A 20,683-nucleotide genomic window follows, 5' to 3' on the forward strand; every position below is an offset into this window, starting at 1 on the left:
TTGCCAGGGAACTGGAGGAGTGACTGACTACAAAGGGGACACAGAGGGAACTTTTAAAGAGACTGAATTATTCTATATGGTACTGGAGTGGACACAGATGCTATGCATGTCCCGAAATCCATAGAACTTCACAACATGAAGAGTAAAGCTGAATGTATGCAAATCTTAAAAATCAACTAGGAGGTTAGAAATACAGAACTGGCAAAAGAGTAACTGTATTACAAATGTATGACACAGCCACATTGAAGGGGGTATGGAAAATGGTGCTGGCCTAAATAACTTTGGAAGATGGTATTGTGACTGGTAACTGTAACAGAAAAAAAGAACTCTATATAAACACTGTGTTCTGGTTGGTAAAGTGATTCCTTACAAGGCTATGGATTAGTAATGCTGAAACAACTTTACATGTCTACTGAAGATAAACAATAAGTAAAATAGATGGTGGTTGGTGGGAGCCAGATTTCCCACTTCAGGAAAGTTACAGGTAAGCAAGGATGAAAGGCTAGAACGAACTATGTAGTACCTCTATTGTTATCAGTTTGTTCTCAACTACAAAACACTTTAAATATGGTAACCATTCAGATTATTAGAGAATGGATCATTTCACTGGTATGTTGTATGTTGCTTGAAAACAAAAATTTATAAAATGCTAGGTGATTAACAGGTATGTCAAAATTATATTTTAAAAGACAGGCTTGATGAAGTAATATTTAAAAGATTTTTAAACAATGTAAACAAAGCTAATGTTTTAAAGCCTCCAAATTGTATTGAATATTTGCAAATAACTAAGTCAAAAAACTTTAAACTTTTTAACAGACTGGTAACAGAATTAAATTTCAAGAACGCAAAGTAATTCATGTAACACATGTATCACTAGTGTCTACTCATGCAATAACTTCTCTCAAATTCAAGATACTTTTAGAATAAAGTTACTGAATATACCAGTATAAATGATAAAAGAATAAACATTTTATACCTTTTCTGCTGAAAACCCGTGAAATAGATTTAGTCATGCTATCAGCTTAAAATCTGACAAGAAGCCAGTAAGAGGGAAAATAGAAACCAAATCTTAATTAATATAAGATAAGAAGGCTTATTCATCCTAGGTGTTTCCCTAAATCAGAGGCTAATAAAAATTCAGCACCTAATATTATCTAAACAAATGGTAACTGAACCCCAATTTTTCTTTCAAAAAAAGACTTCTCAAAATAAGAGATTAATGAGTAACATTTCTAGAAAATACTTAATTGGAGAGAAAAAAATTAACTTTATTCTCCAAATTCTATTAAATTTTGGATGTCATCATCATACAAAAATATACACCTTGAATGGAACAATAACCAGAAAATCTGAATTCTAGTTAGTATTAGCCTGATCAGTTTCTCCTCTCTGGCTTCAGTTTCTTAATCTGTAAAATAAAGTGATCAATTTAGATGAATTTTTTTAATGTGTGCAGCTCCAAAATTTTATACTTTAAATAAATGTTTTGTGTCAAAGTAATCCATTTAGGAAAGTGGACAATTACAGTTGATTTTTTTCCATGTTTTCTTTTTCCTCCCACTTTATTGCTCAATAGTACTTTAAAACATGGCCCAAATATTTTGGAGGTTGGGAATGGTATCTAAATAAAAGATTTTAGGGACTTCCCTGGTGGTCCAGGGGTTAAGACTTCGCCTTCCAATGCAGGGGTGAGGTTCGAACCCTGGTCAGGGAGCTAAGATCCCACATGCCTCAGGGCCAAAAAACCAAAACATAGAACAGAAACAATATTGTAACAAATTCAATAAAGACTTAAAAAAAAAAAAAAGGTCCACATCAAAAAAAAAAAAGATTTTAATTTGGTAGTCTTTACCAAACTCAACTTTAAGCTACAATGTGAATTTGTCAGGTTAAGAGAGTTGAACCCGTTGGGCAGGTTTTATTCTCTGATATAGAGGACATTATATTCCAAGTTGGCTATTAATTAAAACACACTACCAAATGTGACCAATTTCACTAGAGCTCAATAAAAGCTGAAGTAAATGCACTTAACATCATCTTTAAAACCTTAGGGTTTCTCAAATTCCAGAACTATGTTAAGCAACATTTTCTTGTTAGTAGGTAGGCTGCAGTTACAAGTATTTTATGAACTATTTTCTGAACTAATTTTTGGTTCGATCACATAGATAAATGTTTTCAAAATTCTGAGTTGATGACTTATGTTACATATAAGAAACGTGGGCAGACAAAATAAAAATAAATAAAACTCAGGAATTTCTGTTTTATATCAAACTTAGTCTGGGAAAAATGCCACATCAACTAAAAATAGTTTTTCTGAATGTTTTAATAATACATGTTTCAAGAGTCTATGATTAACATGTAAAATGAAAAGTTGCCTACATTTACAAAGGAAAACAAATAAAAATAAATCAACACTATGCTTTTGAAATCAATTTACTCTCTGTTTGTCATAATTTAATGTTTTGTAGCTTAATTTTGTGCGTCTTCTATTTTCTGTACTGGTAGCGTTCCTGATGCACGATTTCTTACATATCTGTGTAGTTCTGTCACATGTTATTTCAAGGAGGCTTCTAGGTACCTGACACATGGAATTTACTGTGAGTAATAGACAGTAGATCTATCTGTCTAAAAGGCCCAGCATCTCGAACCATAATTCAAAAAGAGTCATGTACCAAAATGTTCATTGCAGCTCTATTTACAATAGCCTGGACATGGAAGCAACCTAAGTGTCCATCATCGGATGAATGGATAAAGAAGATGTGGCACATACATACAATGGAATATTACCCAGCTATAAAAAGAAACGAAATTGAGTTATTTGTAGTGAGGTGGATGCACCTAGAGTCTGTCATACAGAGTGAAGTAAGTCAGAAAGAGAAAAACAAATACCGTATGCTAACACATATATATGGAATCTAAGAAAAAAAAAGGTCATGCAGAACGTAGGGGTAAGACGGGAAAAAGACACAGACCTACTAAAGAATGGACTTGAGGATACGGGGAGGGGGAAGGGTAAGCTGTGACAAAGTGAGAGAGTGGCATGGACATATATACACTACGAAACGTAAAATAGATAGCTAGTGGGAAGCAGCCGCATAGCATAGGGAGATCAGCTCTGTGCTTTGTGACCACCTAGAGGGGTGGGATAGGGAGGGTGGGAGGGAGGGAGATGCAAGAGGGAACATATGTATAACTGATTCACTTTGTTATAAAGCACAAACTAACACACCATTGTAAAGCAATTATACTCCAATAAAGATGTTAAAGAAAAAGAAAAAAGAAATAAAATAAAAGGCCAAGCATCTCAAGACAGAAAATTTCTACTACCAAGTCTAAAAAGTTCGAAGTAAAATGAAATACAGGGCTTCCCTGGTGGCACAGTGGTTGAGAGTCTGCCTGCCGATGCAGGGGACACGGGTTCATGTCCTGGTCTGGGAAGATCCCACATGCCGCGGAGCGGCTGGGCCCGTGAGCCATGGCCGCTGAGCCTGTGCTCCGCAACGGCAGAGGCCGCAACAGCGAGAGGCCCGCGTACCGCAAAAATAAAAAAAATAAATACATAAAAAAAATAAAATAAAATAAAGCTTAAGGCCTTCCCTGGTGGTGTAGTGGTTAAGAATCCACCTGCCAATGTAGGGGACATGGGTTTGAGCCCCGGTCCAGGAAGATCCCACATGCCGCGGAGCAACTAAGCCCATGCACCACAACTACTGAGCCTGCACTATAGAGCCCGCAAGCCACAACTACTGAGCCCGTGTGCCACAACTACTGAAGCCCAAGTGCCTAGAGCCTATGCTCCGCAACAAGAGAAGCCACTGCAATGAGAAGCCTGCACACCGCAACGAAGACCCAACGCAGCCAAAAATAGATAAATAAAATTAAAAAAGATAATAAAGCTTAAGTAAAAAGGAGAAAAGAATAATTACACCCCTCCATTTAAAGAAGATAACATAGTGAACACTAACTAAGTAGACATTCTCCCAACTTCTCAAAGTTTATTTTTTGTAAAACACAAAGGGGCAACTTCTGGTACACTGTTCCTGGCGTGAAAGTCAAGGGAATAGCCACAGATGCTCTGCAAAGCACTGACACATGACTGTTTAGGGCACTAACACAGAGGGGAAGAGGCAATAGGCATATTTATAGAGGACAGAAATAGGCTAAAGGATTTACACTGTTTTTAATCATAGGATGCACATCAGAATCACCGAAGGTTTTTTTTTTTTAAGAAATATTAATGTCCCCTCCCTTGCTCCTACTTTAATTAATTTGTCAGGGATGGAACCTGGTCAGCAGGTGCTTTTTAAAGTGCTCCAGGGCTTCCTTGGTGGCGCAGTGGTTGAGAGTCCGCCTGCCGATGCAGGGTACACGAGTTCGTGCCCCGGTCCGGGAGGATCCCACATGCCGCGGAGCGGCTGGGCCCGTGAGCCATGGCCGCTGAGCCTGCGCTACGCAATGGGAGAGGCCGCAACAGTGAGAGGCCCGCGTAACCCAAAAAAAAAAAAAAAAAAAAAAGGCTTAAAGTGCTCCAGGTGATTCAAATGTACAGCCAAGATTAAGGCTGTCGGGTTAAGACTTTATAAGAAAGTGAAATTCAAAAATGTTTTCATCTCAGTTTAAGTACTAAGCAAAACGAAACATTATATAAATTGAAGGTAGTATATAAGAGACTGTACAGTTCCTATGCATGCCAATGCACCCTTTCCTTGCCTCTTACTGTACCTCTGAGAAATAATGCTGGGCCTTAAACATTAATTTTTACACTGTTTTTTAAGCACAAGATTTCTTTTGTTGAAATACATACACTGTAAGTGCAGAAGCAGATAATCAGAAGAAGTAGATTACAGTAAAACTTCCTTATTACAAGAAATTTCTAGTAAAAAAAGTTCCTCTAATATATTCAATACTTAGGTTTTAAAAATATGTCCACTATCTTAACATTTCTTCCTAGAAATGTAATATTAACTATCATTTGCCAAGCATTAGTCACTGTGCACTACTTCATGTATAATTTCTTTCAACCCTCAAAATAATTCTATAAGGTAGATATTACTGTCCCTTTTTTACAGATGAGAAAACAAACTCTAACAGTAAGGAAATAACACAAGGTCAAGAGGTAGTTAACTAAGCTGGAAGTAACAGGGCCAGAATTTGAGCTCCTGTTCACTTAACTTGAATTCAATCTTTACATACATATATGTATATGTATATATACACATGCACACACATATATCTCATACCAATTATGGTTTCATGAAGAAAATGTGATATATATATTTCTTCATGAAACCGTAATTGGTAATAAATATCATAGATGTATCATATACATATATCATATCAATTATGGTTTCAAAAAAAATGAAATCATTTCTGGAAATTCCAGCTGTCAAATAATACATCTATTCAGAAGTCTCACTATTCTTCTATAAGAAGGAAATCAGCAATGGGGTGACAAGTAACAGACATTAATCAGCTGGAGATTCAAAGTTCAGAAAGACCCCTATCAGGAAATAAAGTACCCACAATATCCTTTCACACTGAGCTTTAGACCCTAAGCAGAGAAAAAACAGGCACTGTGTCACAAGGCGAACAGCGAAATTGTTTTGTTAAAGTTTTAAGGCTACCAGATTACTATCGTCAACCAAGGTCTCTGTTGTCTATCCCAGTCACAGAAATGAATACATTCAATGTACCTTATCTTTATACAATTCTGTAAGAAGGAAGCTTCAAAATTCCTTAAAGAAGTCCAGTTTCTACATCCTTCTGAATTTTTGCATGTTTTCTACTTTTTAAATTGTCTCTCTACAGCAGACACTCCTGGTTGACTCCCTAATAGTCCAGTCCTTCTCCCTGTGACTGCCATAGTTGTTCAGTGGTTCAAGCTTTCCCACATGACTTAAGAGGAAATGTTGATTGATTTAAGTAAATATGATAATGCTACCCAACCACCCCCATGCCCCTGTCAGTAAATGATTTGTGTAAGGGCATTTGAACCAACTCTGGCCAGTGAGATACTAGGAGAAAGAGGAGAGGAGAAATCTGATTGCAGGATTTTAGGAAAGGAGAGAGAGACAGCCCCCTTTGTTCCCCTAGATGTTGTTGTATCAGACTATCACATTTAGAACTACCTACTATAGCCATCTTTCAACCGCAAGAGAGCTAGCTTGGGGAATTCCCTAGCGGTCCAGTAGTTAGGACTCTGCGCTCTCACTGCCGAGGGCCCAGGGTTCAATCCCTGGTCAGGGAACTAAGATCCCACAAGCCGCACGTGTGGCCAAAACAAACAAACTAAATCCGTGGAGAGTTAGCTTAAGGAGAATCTCACACTCTAATAATGGCAGAACAGAAAGATGAAAAGAATTTGGCTCTGGCCTCAATCACTTAGCTGTTGCATTAACCAACACACAAATGACCATTCCTCCAGAGACACGAGAAAATAAATTTTAGTCAGTCGAACCAAAAGCTTCCTAAACCTTTAGGCTTATCCACGCCTAATCCTTTAGTAATTTTTAAACCATTTTATGTAAAGTCTTTCCAAGGCATCTACCTCACTTTTCCAAAGCATATACAAACAGCTTAAAACGATAGTTCTTTCTATACTCATATTTCATTAGCTTAGATCATACTTAAACTAAAAATTGTATTAACACCAGCATAAAAACAGCTGATTCTTAGGGTACATGAGTAAGCTAGAGTAGTTCACTAGCTGTAAGTGCTCAGAATACTCTGGAACTACAGGAATTGAAAGCAATGGTTTAAGAGCATGTCACTTCAGTGGAGGCTTGTTAATAAGGACACACGTCACCAACACACCTCTGCATGTGACAGATTCTGTATATAACAAACATATATTCTTCCTCTATGGGAGGTGGGGTGGTGGTCCAGGGGAGGCAGTTAAAAAGTCCTACAAAAAAGCCTAGCACATATGTTTCCAGGAGAGAAGATTAGAGTAAACCTAGAGTCAAAGAAGTAGGAGTATGAGTCTACTCAGTCTCAACTCTGGCCAGGTAGCACTGTAATAAGAGAACACAAACTATAAAGAACCTTTACAACCTTTAGTTGTTTTACTGCTAATGAATTAAGAATAATGACAAAACCCCACAATTCAAAAATTTCAGGCAATACAGACAAAATGTACTATTTGCTTAATATGCATAACAGCCAAGTTCCATTTTATCATACATCCTATTAAGAATAACTATAGTAGTGTGCCATTGATAAGAGGTATTTGTATTCCCTTTTAAGAAATACTAGCTAGACAAATTATTTCAAGTAGAAATTTACCAGACATTCTGGAACAATTATTCAGTATTAAAACAGCCAAATATCCTTGATACTAATAATCATATTCTTTTCTAACTTCCTACCAAAATTATTTAAGGAACTTTACTATATCCCAGGTAGTAAATACAGACTCAATTAGAAATGCCCATAAGAAACAAAGAACAAGAGAATTTATTTCTGTAATAAAAACTCCATTTGTACAGACCCTGGGGTCAGAAACCATGTTTCCAAATTATTCTCCACAGAGTTATAAAGCAATGAATAACACAAAGTTACAGTAACATTCACATCTTTAATAGTAATATTCATTCATTGAGAAATGTATTTAATATTTATTAAACACAATTTACGTTTACCTAACACACAGTAGACACTAAATTAAATGTCTTCGCAGACTGGGACTTCCCTGGGGGTGCAGTGGTTAAGAATCTGCCTGCCAATGCAGGGGACGCGGGTTCGAGCCCTGGTCCAGGAAGATCCCACATGCCACAGAGCAACTAAGCCTGTGCGCCACAACTACTGAGCCTGTGCTCTAGAGCCCGCGAGCCACAACTACTGAAGCACGTGCACCTAGAGCCCGAGCTCTGCAACAAGAGAAGCTACTGCAATGAGAAGCCCGCGCACCGCAACCAAGAGTAGCCCCCACTCTCCGCAACTAGAGAAAGCCCACGCGCAGCAACGAAGACCCAATGCAGCCATAAATTGATAAAAAAAGAAAATGTCTTGCCAGACTGATAAGAAGAGGAGGTTTTAACCTATGTTCTAAAAATATTCAGTTTGGGCTTCCTTGGTGGCGCGGTGGTTGAGAGTCCACCTGCCAGTGCAGGGGACACGGCTTCGTGCCCCAGTCCAGGAAGATCCCGTGTGCTGCGGAGCAGCTGGGCCCGTGAGCCATGGCCACTGAGCCTGCGCGTCCGGAGCCTGTGCTCCGCAACGGGAGAGGCCACAACAGTGAGAGGCCTGCGTACCGCAAAAAATAAATAAATAAATAAATAAAAATATTCAGTTTGTTGGGAATTCCCTGGCAGTCCAGTGCTTAGGACTCGGCACTTTCACTGCAATGGCCCAGCTTCAATCTCTGGTGGGAGAACTAAGATCCTGCAAGCCATGCGGTGCGGCCAAAAAAAAAATAAAAATAAAAAATTCAGAGTTCGTTGATCGAACACAGAGGGTATGAACTGGGATGGAAAAAAGTTACATCCTTATTCTACTAACCTCTAATTGAAATTTGGTATATCTTTAATTAAAAATGTAAGTAATACGGAGGTGGTGGTGGTGGGATGAACTGGGAGGTTGGGATTGACATATATACACTAATATGTATGAAACAGATAACTAACAAGAACCTGAGGTATAAAAAATAAATAAAATTCAAACATTCAAAAAAAAAGTAAGTGATAATCATCAAAAAGACCACAAATAAAGGATACGGAAAAAAGGGAAATCTTGTAGTCTGTTGGTGGGAATGTAAATTGGACAGCCACTGTGGAAAACAGTATGGATATTCCTCAGAAAACTAAAAACAGAACTACCAATGATCCAGCAATTCCATTCCTGGGTATTTATTTATCTGAAGAAAATAAAAACACTAATTTGAATAGATACACACACCCCCATGTTTATAGCAGCATTACTTACAATAACCAAGATAAGGAAGCAACCAAAGTGTCCATCAACAGATGAATGGATAAAGTACAAGTGGTGTGTGTACACACACACACACACACACACCAGAATACTACTCAGCCATAAAAAAGGATGAAATGTTGCTACTGGCGACAACATGAAAAATGAACCTGGAGGGTATTATGCTTAGTGAAATAAGTCAGACAGAGAAAGACAAATGCTGTATGTTATCACTTATTGTGGAATCTAAAAATAAAACAAAGGAATGAATATAACAAAACAGAAACAGACACAGAGAAGAAACTAGTGGTTACCATGTAATTCTATGGGGAGAGGGAAGAGGAGAGAACAAGCAAAGGATAGGGAATTAAAAGGTACAAACTAGTAGGTATAAAATAAATAAGCTATAAGGATATATTGTACAGCATAGGAAATATAACCAATATTTTAGAGTATCTTTAAATGAAGTATAATCTAGAAAAACTTGGAATCACTATGTTGTACAACTGAAACTAATATATTATAAATCGACTATACCCCAATTTTAAAAAGTGTTAAAAAAAAAAAGTAGGGCTTCCCTGGTGGCGCAGTGGTTGAGAGTCCACCTGCCGATGCAGGGGACACGGGTTCATGCCTGGGTCCGGGAAGATCCCACATGCCGCGGAGCAGCTGGGCCCGTGAGCCATGGCCACTGAGCCTGCGCGTCCGGAGCCTGTGCTCCGCAACGGGAGAGGCCACAACAGTGAGAGGCCCGCGTACCACACAACACACAAAAAAAAAAGTTAAAAAAAAAAAGTAATCAACAAGCCACAGTGGTATTACCTGTGATTTTGTTACCATTAGAAACTACAGACATTTTCAAAACACTTTAGTTGCTTCAAATCTCAAATTTTCATTTATGTTCATTACTAGCCTAAAAATTACTATACACCACTGGACATTGTTGATATGCACATTACTGAATTTATTTATTTGATATTTTAAAAACCATATTCTAATATAACTGGTGTCCTCATAAGCATGCATATTTAATTTTGCACACCTAAAATATTGAAAAAGGGTCGACATGTGTCACCAGAGAGCCAAAGGGGTTCATAGCCCAAAAAAGGATAAGAACACCTGGGTCAGAATTTCAGGGCAAGAAGAATAAGGTTGTTTGCAGAGGATAACAGAAAGCACAGCAAATTAAGAAAAAGAATAGGCCTCAGAGCATATTCAGTTGAAACTTCTTGTTTTAAAGATAAAGAAATTGTGGTCTGGTGGGAGTGTTGAAGGTCACACACACAGCTAATTAGTGACAGAGCCAGAGAAAACAGAATCCAGGTTTTCTGGCTCAGGATCCAAGGCTAAATGAACTTTGATGTGACTTGGCTATAACAAAGCAAGACAGGGCAAAGACAACTCTGCACAAGACACAATTCCTTGCACTGAATGCATAGAAATAGCCCAAATACCTGAATATTCCAAATGTTATTAAAATATATTGTTTCTCCCACTTTTCCTGAAACATGTACTTCTTGGTCTATTTTCCCACTTTATAGAGAGACATGGGTAAAGTGAAATTTTTACTTCCCTCCTGATCTATGATAAGTACAACAGCATAAGCACAACAGTAGATATCAAATAACAGCTAGTATCAATATCAAGGAAACAATAGAAAGCAGAAACTAACAAACTGGAGAGTCTGTGAACCACCTAAAGAAGGTAGCTACTACTATTTAACTCTAGCTAAATGCTATCAAGAAAAGAACTGTCAACTCAGAAATGTAGATGGAACAAAAGTATCCTTCAAAAAATAAAGGTGAAATAAATACATTTTCAGATGAAAGAAAACTAAGATAAATCATCATGAGCCAACCTGCTCTAAAAACAGGAAGTTTCTTTGGACAAAGGTGAATAATGAAGCTTAGAATTTCCTGAATGAAGAACAACAAAAATGGCAAATATGTGGGAATGTATACTAGACCAGGAAACAGCAAACTTTTCTGTAAAGGGCCAGCCTGATGATAAATACTTTAGGCTTTGCAGGCCCAAAAGTCTCTGTTGTGATTAATCAGTTCTGCACTTACAGCACAAGAGAACCCACAGAAAATACATAAACTAAGAGCTGTGGCTGTATTCCAATAAAATTTTATTTATAAAAGCAGGTGGCACGCTGTATTTAGCCGATAGTCATAGTTTGCCAATCCCTATTCTTTTCTTCTTAAATTCTTTAAAATATGTGTGATAATTTAAAGGAAAATTTACATCACTGTCTGAAGGGGTATATGAACCATGTAGATATGACAATTACAGCATAGATTGATGCAAGGAACGGGAACTACCTGGTGACAAGATTATAAACTGTAATAACTGTAGTGCGTTGAGTTGTGTACCAATAAAGATATATTCAGGTTCTAATCCTTGGTATCTCTGAATGTAACAATATTTGGAAATAAAGTCTTTGCAGATGCGGTCAAATTAAGAGGAGGTAATACTCAATTTGCGTGGGCCCAAATCTAATGACGACTGTATCTTTCTAAGAAAAAAGGAGGACTTCCCTGGTGGTGCAGTGGTTAAGAATCCGCCTGCCAATGCAGGGGACACAGGTTCGAGCCCTGGTCCGGGAAGATCCCACATGCCGCGGAGCAACTAAGCCCGTGTGCCACAACTACTGAGCCTGTACTCTAGAGCCTGCGAACCACAACTACTGAGCCCATGCGCCACAACTAATGAAGCCCGCACGCCTAGAGCCCATGCTCTGCAACGAGAAGCCACTACAATGAGAAGCCCACGCACCACAACGAAGAATAGCCCCTGCTCGCCGCAACTAGAGGAAGCCCGCATGCAGCAATGAAGACCCAACGCAGCCAAAAAATAAATAAATTTATTTTAAAAAAAAAAGGAAATAGAGACATAGAGACATACACAGAGGAAAGATAACCAAGTGAAAATGAAGGCAGAAATAGAAGTGATGCAGCTGTAAGCCAAGGAACATCAAGGACTGCTGACAACAACCAGAAGGCAGAAAAAGCAATAAAGGATTCTTCCCCAGAGCCTCGAAAAGAAGCATGGCCCAGCTGGTACCTTGATTTCAGACTTCTAATGTCCGAAACTAAGACACAACATGAATAGTCTTAAATCTGCTGAAAAAATTTAATTCACACAGTTATCCTCCAGGTCAAGATGGTTTCACTAGTGAATTCTTCCAAACATTTCTAAAAAAGAAATAGTGCCAATCTGACACAATGCCTTCCAGAAAATAGAATGGGAGGGATTATTCTGTAAGTCACTTTTAAGAAGTTAACATTACATTGATACCAAAACCAGAGTATACAAGAAAAAAAATCTTTAAGACCAATCTTCCTCATTTTTTGCAAAAATCCTCAACAAAATATTAGCAAATCAAATTCAACAAAATACCCAAAGATTAATAAATGATGAATGAATAAGCCTTATTCTGGGAATATACTTGCTCTCCCTTCTTTTCTGAGTTTCTTTAAGTAAGATAAAATCATATGAAATAATAACAACATATTGTTGGGTTTATAAAATATTCAGCTGCAATATGTACAACAATAACAGCACAAAAAGGGAGAAGAGGGAATAGAGCTATACAGGAATAAAATTTCTGTATCTCACTGGAACTAAATTAGTACATCTGAAGTAAATCCTAATAAGAATACAGTAAGCCCTAGTGCAACAACTAAAAAAATAATATAAAAGAATATAGTGTAAATAACATTAAAGGAACTAAAATGTTATAGTAGAAAAACACCACTTGATGCAAAAGAAAGCAGTAAAGGAGGAACAAAACAACAAGAAATGAAAACATACAGAAAATATAGCAATATGGGAGACATATATTCCACTACACCAATACCAATATTAAATGTATCAATAAATGATTAAAGAATCCAATCAAACTGCAGACTGTCAGACTGCAAATATAAAAATAACACAACCTAGATGTCCATCAACACATGAATGGATAGACGATGTGGTGTATATACATACATACATATATATGGGTGTGTATGTATTCTTACATATATAGGAATATATATATATATGAATATTACTCAGCCATAAAAAAGAATGAAATAATGTCATTTGCGGCAACATGGATGGACCCAGAGATTATCATACTAAGTGACGTAAGCCAGACAGAGAAAGACAAATATCATATGATACCACTTATATGTGGAATCTAAAAAAATGATACAAATAAACTTACTTACAAAACAGAAATAGACTCACAGACATAGAAAACAAACTTACCCTTTGATTACCAAAGGGGAAGAGGGGGATAAATTAGGAGATTGGGATTAACAGATACACACTACAAAAAAATAAAATAGATAAAAAAGGTCCTACTATATAGCACAGGGAACTATATTCAGTATCTTGTAATAACCTATAATGGAACAGAATCTGAAAAACAATACACACACCCACACACACACCCACACCCACACCCACACCCACACACACACACACACACACACACACCCTACCTGAATCACTTTGCTGTATACCAGAAATTAATACATTGTAAATCAACTCTACTTCAATTAAAATAATAAGTTAAGAAATACTTTATTGCTAAAAATTGCTAACCATCATCAGAGCCTTCAGCAAGTCATAATCTTTTTGCAACAGTAACATCAAAGCTCACTGATCACACACAAAATAATAATGAAAAGGTTTAAAATATTGCAAGAATTAACAAAATGTGACACAGAGACACAAAGTGAGCAAATGCTGTTGGAAAAACTGGCACCAACAGATTTGCTCGACGCAGAGTTGCAACAAACCTTAAATTTGTAAAAAACAAAATATCTTCGAAGCACAATAAAAAAAAGGTATGCCTGTATTGGTTGTTTCCCCTCATGATCACGTGGCTGACTGGGAGCTTGTGGCTTGCTGCTGCTGCTGCCCAGCATCACTAGAGAGTTTCCTACCATATATCGCTAGCCTGGGAAAAGATCAAAATTCAAAATTGTAAGTACAGTTTCTACTTAATGCATATCACTTTTGTACCACTGTAAAGTTGAAAATTCAAGTCAAACAATCATAAGTTGGGGACCGTCTGTAATAGATTTTATAATAGTTTAATAAAAGACTTCAGCAGGGCTTCCCTGGTGGCGCAGTGGTTAAGAATCCACCTGCTAATGCAGGGGACACAGGTTCAAGCCCTGGTCCAGGAAGATCCCACATGCTGCGGAGCATCTAAGCCCGTGAGCCACAACTACTGAGCCCACGTGCCGCGTCTACTGAAGCCCGTGCGCTCTACAGCCCGTGCTCCACAACAAGAGAAGCCACCGCAATGAGAAGCCCGCGCACTGCAACAAAGAGTAGTCCCCCACTCGCTACAACTAGAGAAAGCCCACGCACAGCAACAAAGACCCAACACGGCCAAAAATAATAAATAAATTTATTTAAAAAAAAAAGTTCAGCAAGTTTGCAGAGTATAAAACAAATATGCAAAAATCAACTGCATTTTTATATACTAACAATGAACAATCTGAAGATGAAATTAAGAAAACAATTCCAGTTATGAAGCATCAAAGAGAATGAAATACTTGGGAATACATTTAACAAAAGAACTACAAAATTTATCTTCTGAAAACTATAAAACATTGTTGAAAAACCTAAAGATCAATCATATAAATGGAAAAGACAGTACAAAGACCAGAATACATAGATGGCAATACTCCCCAAACTGATCTACTGACTCAAAACAATCTGGCTTCTTTGAAGAAACTGACAAGGTATTCCAAAAATTCAAGGCACTCAGACTAATAAAAACAATCTTGAAAAAGAACAAAGTTGAAGGATTCATTCTTCCAGACTTGAAAACAGATATAGCAACAAAAAAGAATTGAAAGTCTAGAAATAAACCCTGACATTTTATGGTCATTTCATTTTAGACAGGATGCCAAGATAATTCCATGGGCGAAAGTATAGTCTTTTCAACAAATGGTGCTGGGACAACTTAATACCCACATGCAGAAGAATCAAGCTGGACCCCTTTTCTCACATCACATACAAAAATTAATTCACATGGGCTGTAAACATAAATGCATGAGCTAAAACTATAACACTCTTAGAAAACAGAGGGATAAATCTTCGTGACCTTAGGTTCTTCAACATGATGGCATGAGTAACAAGATAATATGCTGGATTTAATCAAAATTAAAAACGTTTGTGATGAAAATATACCATTAAAAAAGTAAAAATAAAACCCAGAGAATGCGAGAAAATATTTGAAAATTACATATCTAGTTAGGAATCTGTACCTAGAGTATACAAGGAACTCTTACAACTGGTTAATAAAAAGGCAAACTAGTTTAGTTTAAAACTAGTTTAAAACTAAACAAACGATCTGGATCCGAATAGACATGTTTCCAAAGAAGACAACACATATTTGTAGCCAAATATGTACACAAAAAAATGTTCATGTCATTAACCACCAGGGTAATGTAAATCAGGTATCTACAACATACACAGGAGGATGACAACAATAAAAATGACAAATAATAGCAAGTATTAGCCAGGATTTGGAGAAATTGAAACTCTCACACACTGCTGGTGGAAATAAAAATGGTACAGCTGCTTTGGATAATAGTCTGGCAGTTGAAGAGGTTAAACACAGTATCATGATTTGACCAAACAATTCTACTATGTATGCAACCAAGAGAAATGAAAACATACACAAAATGAAAATCTATACAAAAACTTGTACACAATATCCATAACATCATTATTCATAATAGTCAAAAAGTAGAAACAATGGAAATGTCCATCAACTGATAAATGAATAAATGGGATATATCCATACTGCAGCATATTCTTCAGCAATAAACGGATTAAGATATTGCTAAATGCTTCAACATGTATGATCTTTGAAAACATTATGCCAAGTGAAAGAAGCCAGTCTCAAAAGACCATGTATTCCACTTACATGAAATGTGTAGGATAGGGAAGTGCGTAGAGACAGAAAGTAGATCTGTGGCTGCCTGAAGCTGGGCGGAGGTGGGAGTTGAAAGAAAAGGGGAGGGCCCGCTAAAGGGTATAAGAGTTCTTTCTGAGGTGAGAAAAATGCTCTAAAATTAACTGTGGTGGTGTTTGCAAAGCTCTGTGAAAATACTAAAAACCACTGAACTGCACATCTTAGATGGGTGAGTTAAAACATGGTATGTGAATTACAACTTAATAAAGCTGTTAACACTTTAAGACTACAAATCAGGCAAGGATGTCCCAGGCAGTACAATTATGCAAGAAAAAGAAATGAACAAACAAAAAAACAGAGATTGGAAAAACAGAAAAAATAAATCTTCCCTATCTGAAGATGGCACGGACTGCCTGAGTAAAATATGCTAAACCATTTACAAAAAAACTAGAACTACTATGTAAGTTTTGCAAGGTCAAAAGCAAGATCAAGATATGAACAAAATCCTACTTCTGTATGCTAGGAATAGCTAGTACAGCTCCAAATAGTTTCCTCAAAATTAGACATTCAGGCATAAATATGAGATACATAGTTACAAATCTAACAAAACATGTGCAGGTTCTGTATGGTGAAAACAATGAAACACTGATGAGATAAAAGACATACTATGTCTAAGAATTGGAAAGCAATATAATTAAGATGTCAACTCTCTTCTAATTGATCTATAGATCAATTAAATACAATGCCAATCAAAATCCCAACAGGATTTTTTAAATAGATTAACAGATTTCCATTAGTCATTAGGGAAATCCAAATAAAAACCACAATGAGATCAAACACACAAGAATGGCTACATTCACAAAAGTAGACAAGTATTAGAGAGGAAATGGAAAAACTGGATCCTTCATACATCGCTGGTGGGATGTAACATTGCTCTAGGTGCTGGAGATACAGTCAAGATACCAAGTAAAAATAAGACAGGAAAGATACCTGCTCTCATGGAATTTTCATGTAGCTAGAGAATAATGAACAGAAATGATTTTTGATAGTGATAAATGTTAAGCCAGACAGAGAGTATTGTGATATTGCAAAAGGTATACTGGATAAAAGTAATAGGAATTACTTTCTGAGATTACAATTGGTAAGTCATCATTCAAAGGATGAGTGTGTGTGTGTGTGTGTGTGTGTGTGTGTGTGTGTGTGTGTGTGTGTGTGTGTGTGTGTGTGTGTGTGTGTGTGTGTGTGTGTGTGTATAAAAAGGCTCACCTGTTCAGTAAGGACTCAAAAGTATTTTCTCCTATTTATCATCTTATTAAATAAAATAGTTTTCTCTCTTTATTAAACACATGTAACTAACCAAGGGATTTTAATCTACAGAAAATGACCACTATTACCATAAACTGATACACTGTTTACGAAAAGCCAAGAATACTAATTTTAATTAGGTTTGATTTTTGAAATACTGAAATAACGAACACACTCCTATCTTCATTGATCCCTTGGGGTATAAAGCACTCAGGATTAACCTAAATGAAGATATTTCTAGTCTATCTGAATGCCTAAAAACTGAATACTAGTTTTTAAGAATCTTAACTCATTTTTTTCTATCTTCAAAGGCACAATTTACTCTATCATCTGTCCCACTTTTTTACCACGTATAACCCCACTTAATTTCCACTTTGTACTTTTTCTGTTAACTCTTCTTCTACATTACACATTGTCAGACTGAACCATCCTTTGTCCTGTTTTCATCTAATAACTTTTTCCTACTGATTGTGCAGTTAAACAGTTATCAATATTTGGGTTAAACAGTTATCAATAAGACAACAAATCAATTAGACTCATCCTGTAAAAGCTTTTAAAAAATGTGACATATTGGCAAACTAAAATTTTGTAGTGAAAAAACAACTAAAAGATATCCTTCAAAATTTGGTGTCCTTATTCTCAAATTTCTACATACCATACACAAGCAGCAAAACCTACTATTATTCCCCTAACATTTTAATTTGTTCTTTCCAAAGGTCAAGTCCAATTTGATACAAGCACAATCAATGTTTATGGTCAAAATATAAAATTTAATAACTTTTTAGTTATTTACATAAGTTTAAAACTATCTTCTGGCCACAAGTACACACTACTGATTTAATCTGCTAAAACCCACATTAACTCTCCTCAGTTCCAAGGCCAAATAAAAATATTACTGCACTCAACAAACATACAGAGGATTTAGAATAACCACCATCATCATCATCAATCTCAAAAGTCCACAAAAGTGAGGTGGAAAAGTATGTCCTAGAAAAGTATCTGCTACCTAGCAGGCATTAATTAAAATTTGCTGAATGAATAAACGGTAAGAGAACAGCACCTACTACAGAACGTAACTGAAAAAAACGTTAGTTTCCTGGTTGCTTACTCCCCACTAGCATATTACTCTGAAATAATTATCCACCAATAACGAAGAGTTGATATTACTGGTCTTTTTCCCCATTCTTTATAATTTACTAAGCCTTCCAAGCTGTTAAAAAAGTTTTATGACTTATTATTTTTATTAGAATTTTAATTAGCAGAAATTTTGTGACCTAAAGCAGCGGTCCCCAACCTTTCTGGCACCAGTGACCAGTTTGTGGAAGATAATTTTCCCACAGACCGGCGGGGAACGGGGGCGGGGGGCGCGGGGAGATGGTTTGGGCAGTAATGCGAGTGATGGGAATAGAGCGATGGGGAGCAGCTGGGGAGCAGCAGATGAAGCTTCGCTCACTCACCTGTCGCTCACCTCCTGCTGTGTGGCCTGGTTCCTAACAGGCAGAGGACCAGTACTAGTCCACAGCCCAGGGGTTGGGGACCCCAGACTAAAGTAAACTAATCAAGACCTTAATCACTTTCATTAGATGAAACTTTTAGTATGCATAAACACGTGTTTCTTCAAATTACTAATGAATACTAATAAAAAATACAAAACTGCAGCTACATGGGTAGGCACAATTTTGTTAAGTAGGTAAAAAGGAGATGCTAGACACCACCACCCAATAAACACCATTGAATTACACTCCTATTTTTACAAGAGCCTAGTATGTTTGCTTTACATACAATGTTTATATACAACACCTTTAATACTTCAACAATATTCAAGTTAAGTATAATTACCTCCAATTTAGAAAAAAGGAAACTAAGCTTCAGAAAGGTTAAGTAACTTGCCTGTATGTATAGGATGGTAGAACAAGGACAAGGTTTCATGTCAAGGTCATTTAGCTGTAAACCTTTAACATTTTTTACTATTAAATCACACCTTCACATAATCGATACATAAATTTAAGTCTAGCAACACACAATCTGGAAGAGGATTTAGCGTCCTCATGATAGAGGAAGAAATGCAGCAAAACTGTGGAGGGAGGGATACTCACTGTACCAAATACGCATTCATTCAACCAACATGTTTTTAGGCCCAGTTACAAGAGCACAACAAAAAACTATCCAAAAGAAATGAGTGATTGGTACACGAAACAACCCTGAGGAAGCAAAAATATTACGTTGAGCAAAAGATGTCAGGCACAAAAGAATGCATACTGTACAATTCCATTTGTTCAAACCTCTAAAAAGAATTCTAATCTACAGTGACAGACAGCAAATCAGAGGTTTGCCTGTGGCTACAAATGAAGACTGCCTGGAATAAGAACTCTGGGTGTGATGGGAATGTTTCTATCTGGATTGTGGTGATGGTTACATGGTACATAAATTTGTCAAAACTCTTGTTAAAAAAACTTAAATGGCTGTCTTGTATTATACGTAAACTTACTTAACAAAGTTATTTAAAAATAAGAATGGTAAGGGCTTCCCCGGTGGCGCAGTGGTTGAGAGTCCGCCTGCCGATGCAGGGGACACGGGTTTATGCCCCAGTCCGGAAAGATCCACATGCCGTGGAGCAGCTGGGCCCGTGAGCCACGGCCGCTGAGCCTGTGCTCCGCAACGGGAGAGGCCACAACAGTGAGAGGCCCGTGTACCGCAAAAAAAAAAAAAAAAGAATGGTAAGAAAAAACCTTGAGAAAAAGAAAAAGAATGGCATTAGTTCCTATAGATACCAAATGAAAATGGGTCCTGCCCTGAGAAAGCAAAATCTTAATAGGAGATACATGTAAATATATTTTAAATCTTCCTAAAATATTTAAGTAACATATTAATGTGCTTTAAAAAAAATCTTAGTATAATAAACATTTGACAGAAATCAGTAATAGTAATACTAGCAGCATTAGCTTCCTTGTTCTTAACTGCCCTGTCCTCTTACTACAAGATTTAATTCAGCCAACTAAAGTTTCCTTACTAAGTTACAGTTTTTCCTGCAAGGAATTTAAATCATATATGAATCTTCAAATGTTACATATATATTTTTGTAATCTACTAATTGCATTACATTTGCTTCCCAATTTAAGAGCTAGTTCTATAGATATAAGAAATGCTTTTTAAGTAAACATAGAAGCCACACTTAGCATAATTCAGAGCCATAGATAAATATGGAACTTCTGGTATTCCAAAAGAAACAGTGCAGTGATTTTCAAAATACAGACTCCAACAGTGGGCCATGAAATCAAGTGAGTCAAAACTACCATGATATATAGAAACATATATATAAAACATCTGAATGCATCTGAATGCATCTTGCAGTAAGGAAACTGTTTTCTGAGGGTTTTTTTTTTTCTTTCAGTCACACACATGTGCATCGACACTCAACCTGAATCCACACTATGGATCCTGGTTTAAGGGGGGAAAAAAAAGTGAATGCCTCCAGAAATATACTAGAGCAAGAAGAATAACAGTGTAAAGAAAAGTCATAAGCTTTGAAGTCAA

General features: G+C 36.8%; 1 protein-coding gene across 9 annotated transcripts in view; it reads right to left on the reverse strand.

Moving 5' to 3' along the window:
- Positions 1-20,683, reverse strand: part of CNOT2 (CCR4-NOT transcription complex subunit 2) — a 110,960-nt gene that overhangs the window by 75,246 nt on the left and 15,031 nt on the right. Inside the window, exon 1 of one of the 9 annotated variants that reach the window (XR_012324607.1) lies at positions 13,707-13,839. The exons of 3 other annotated variants lie outside the window; for them this stretch is intronic. Coding sequence is in view for 1 of the 6 variants with exons in the window: in XM_019952216.3 (XP_019807775.1) it covers positions 13,707-13,783 (77 nt within the window). In the remaining 5 variants the exon portion in view is untranslated. Of the gene's footprint in view, positions 1-13,706; positions 13,840-20,683 lie in introns of those variants that run through there. 5 more of the 9 variants (XR_012324602.1, XR_012324603.1, XR_012324606.1 and 2 more) reach the window with 5 other exon arrangements.

This window comes from Tursiops truncatus, chromosome 11 (genome assembly GCF_011762595.2).
Source record: "Tursiops truncatus isolate mTurTru1 chromosome 11, mTurTru1.mat.Y, whole genome shotgun sequence".
Classification (NCBI taxonomy): domain Eukaryota; kingdom Metazoa; phylum Chordata; class Mammalia; order Artiodactyla; family Delphinidae; genus Tursiops; species Tursiops truncatus.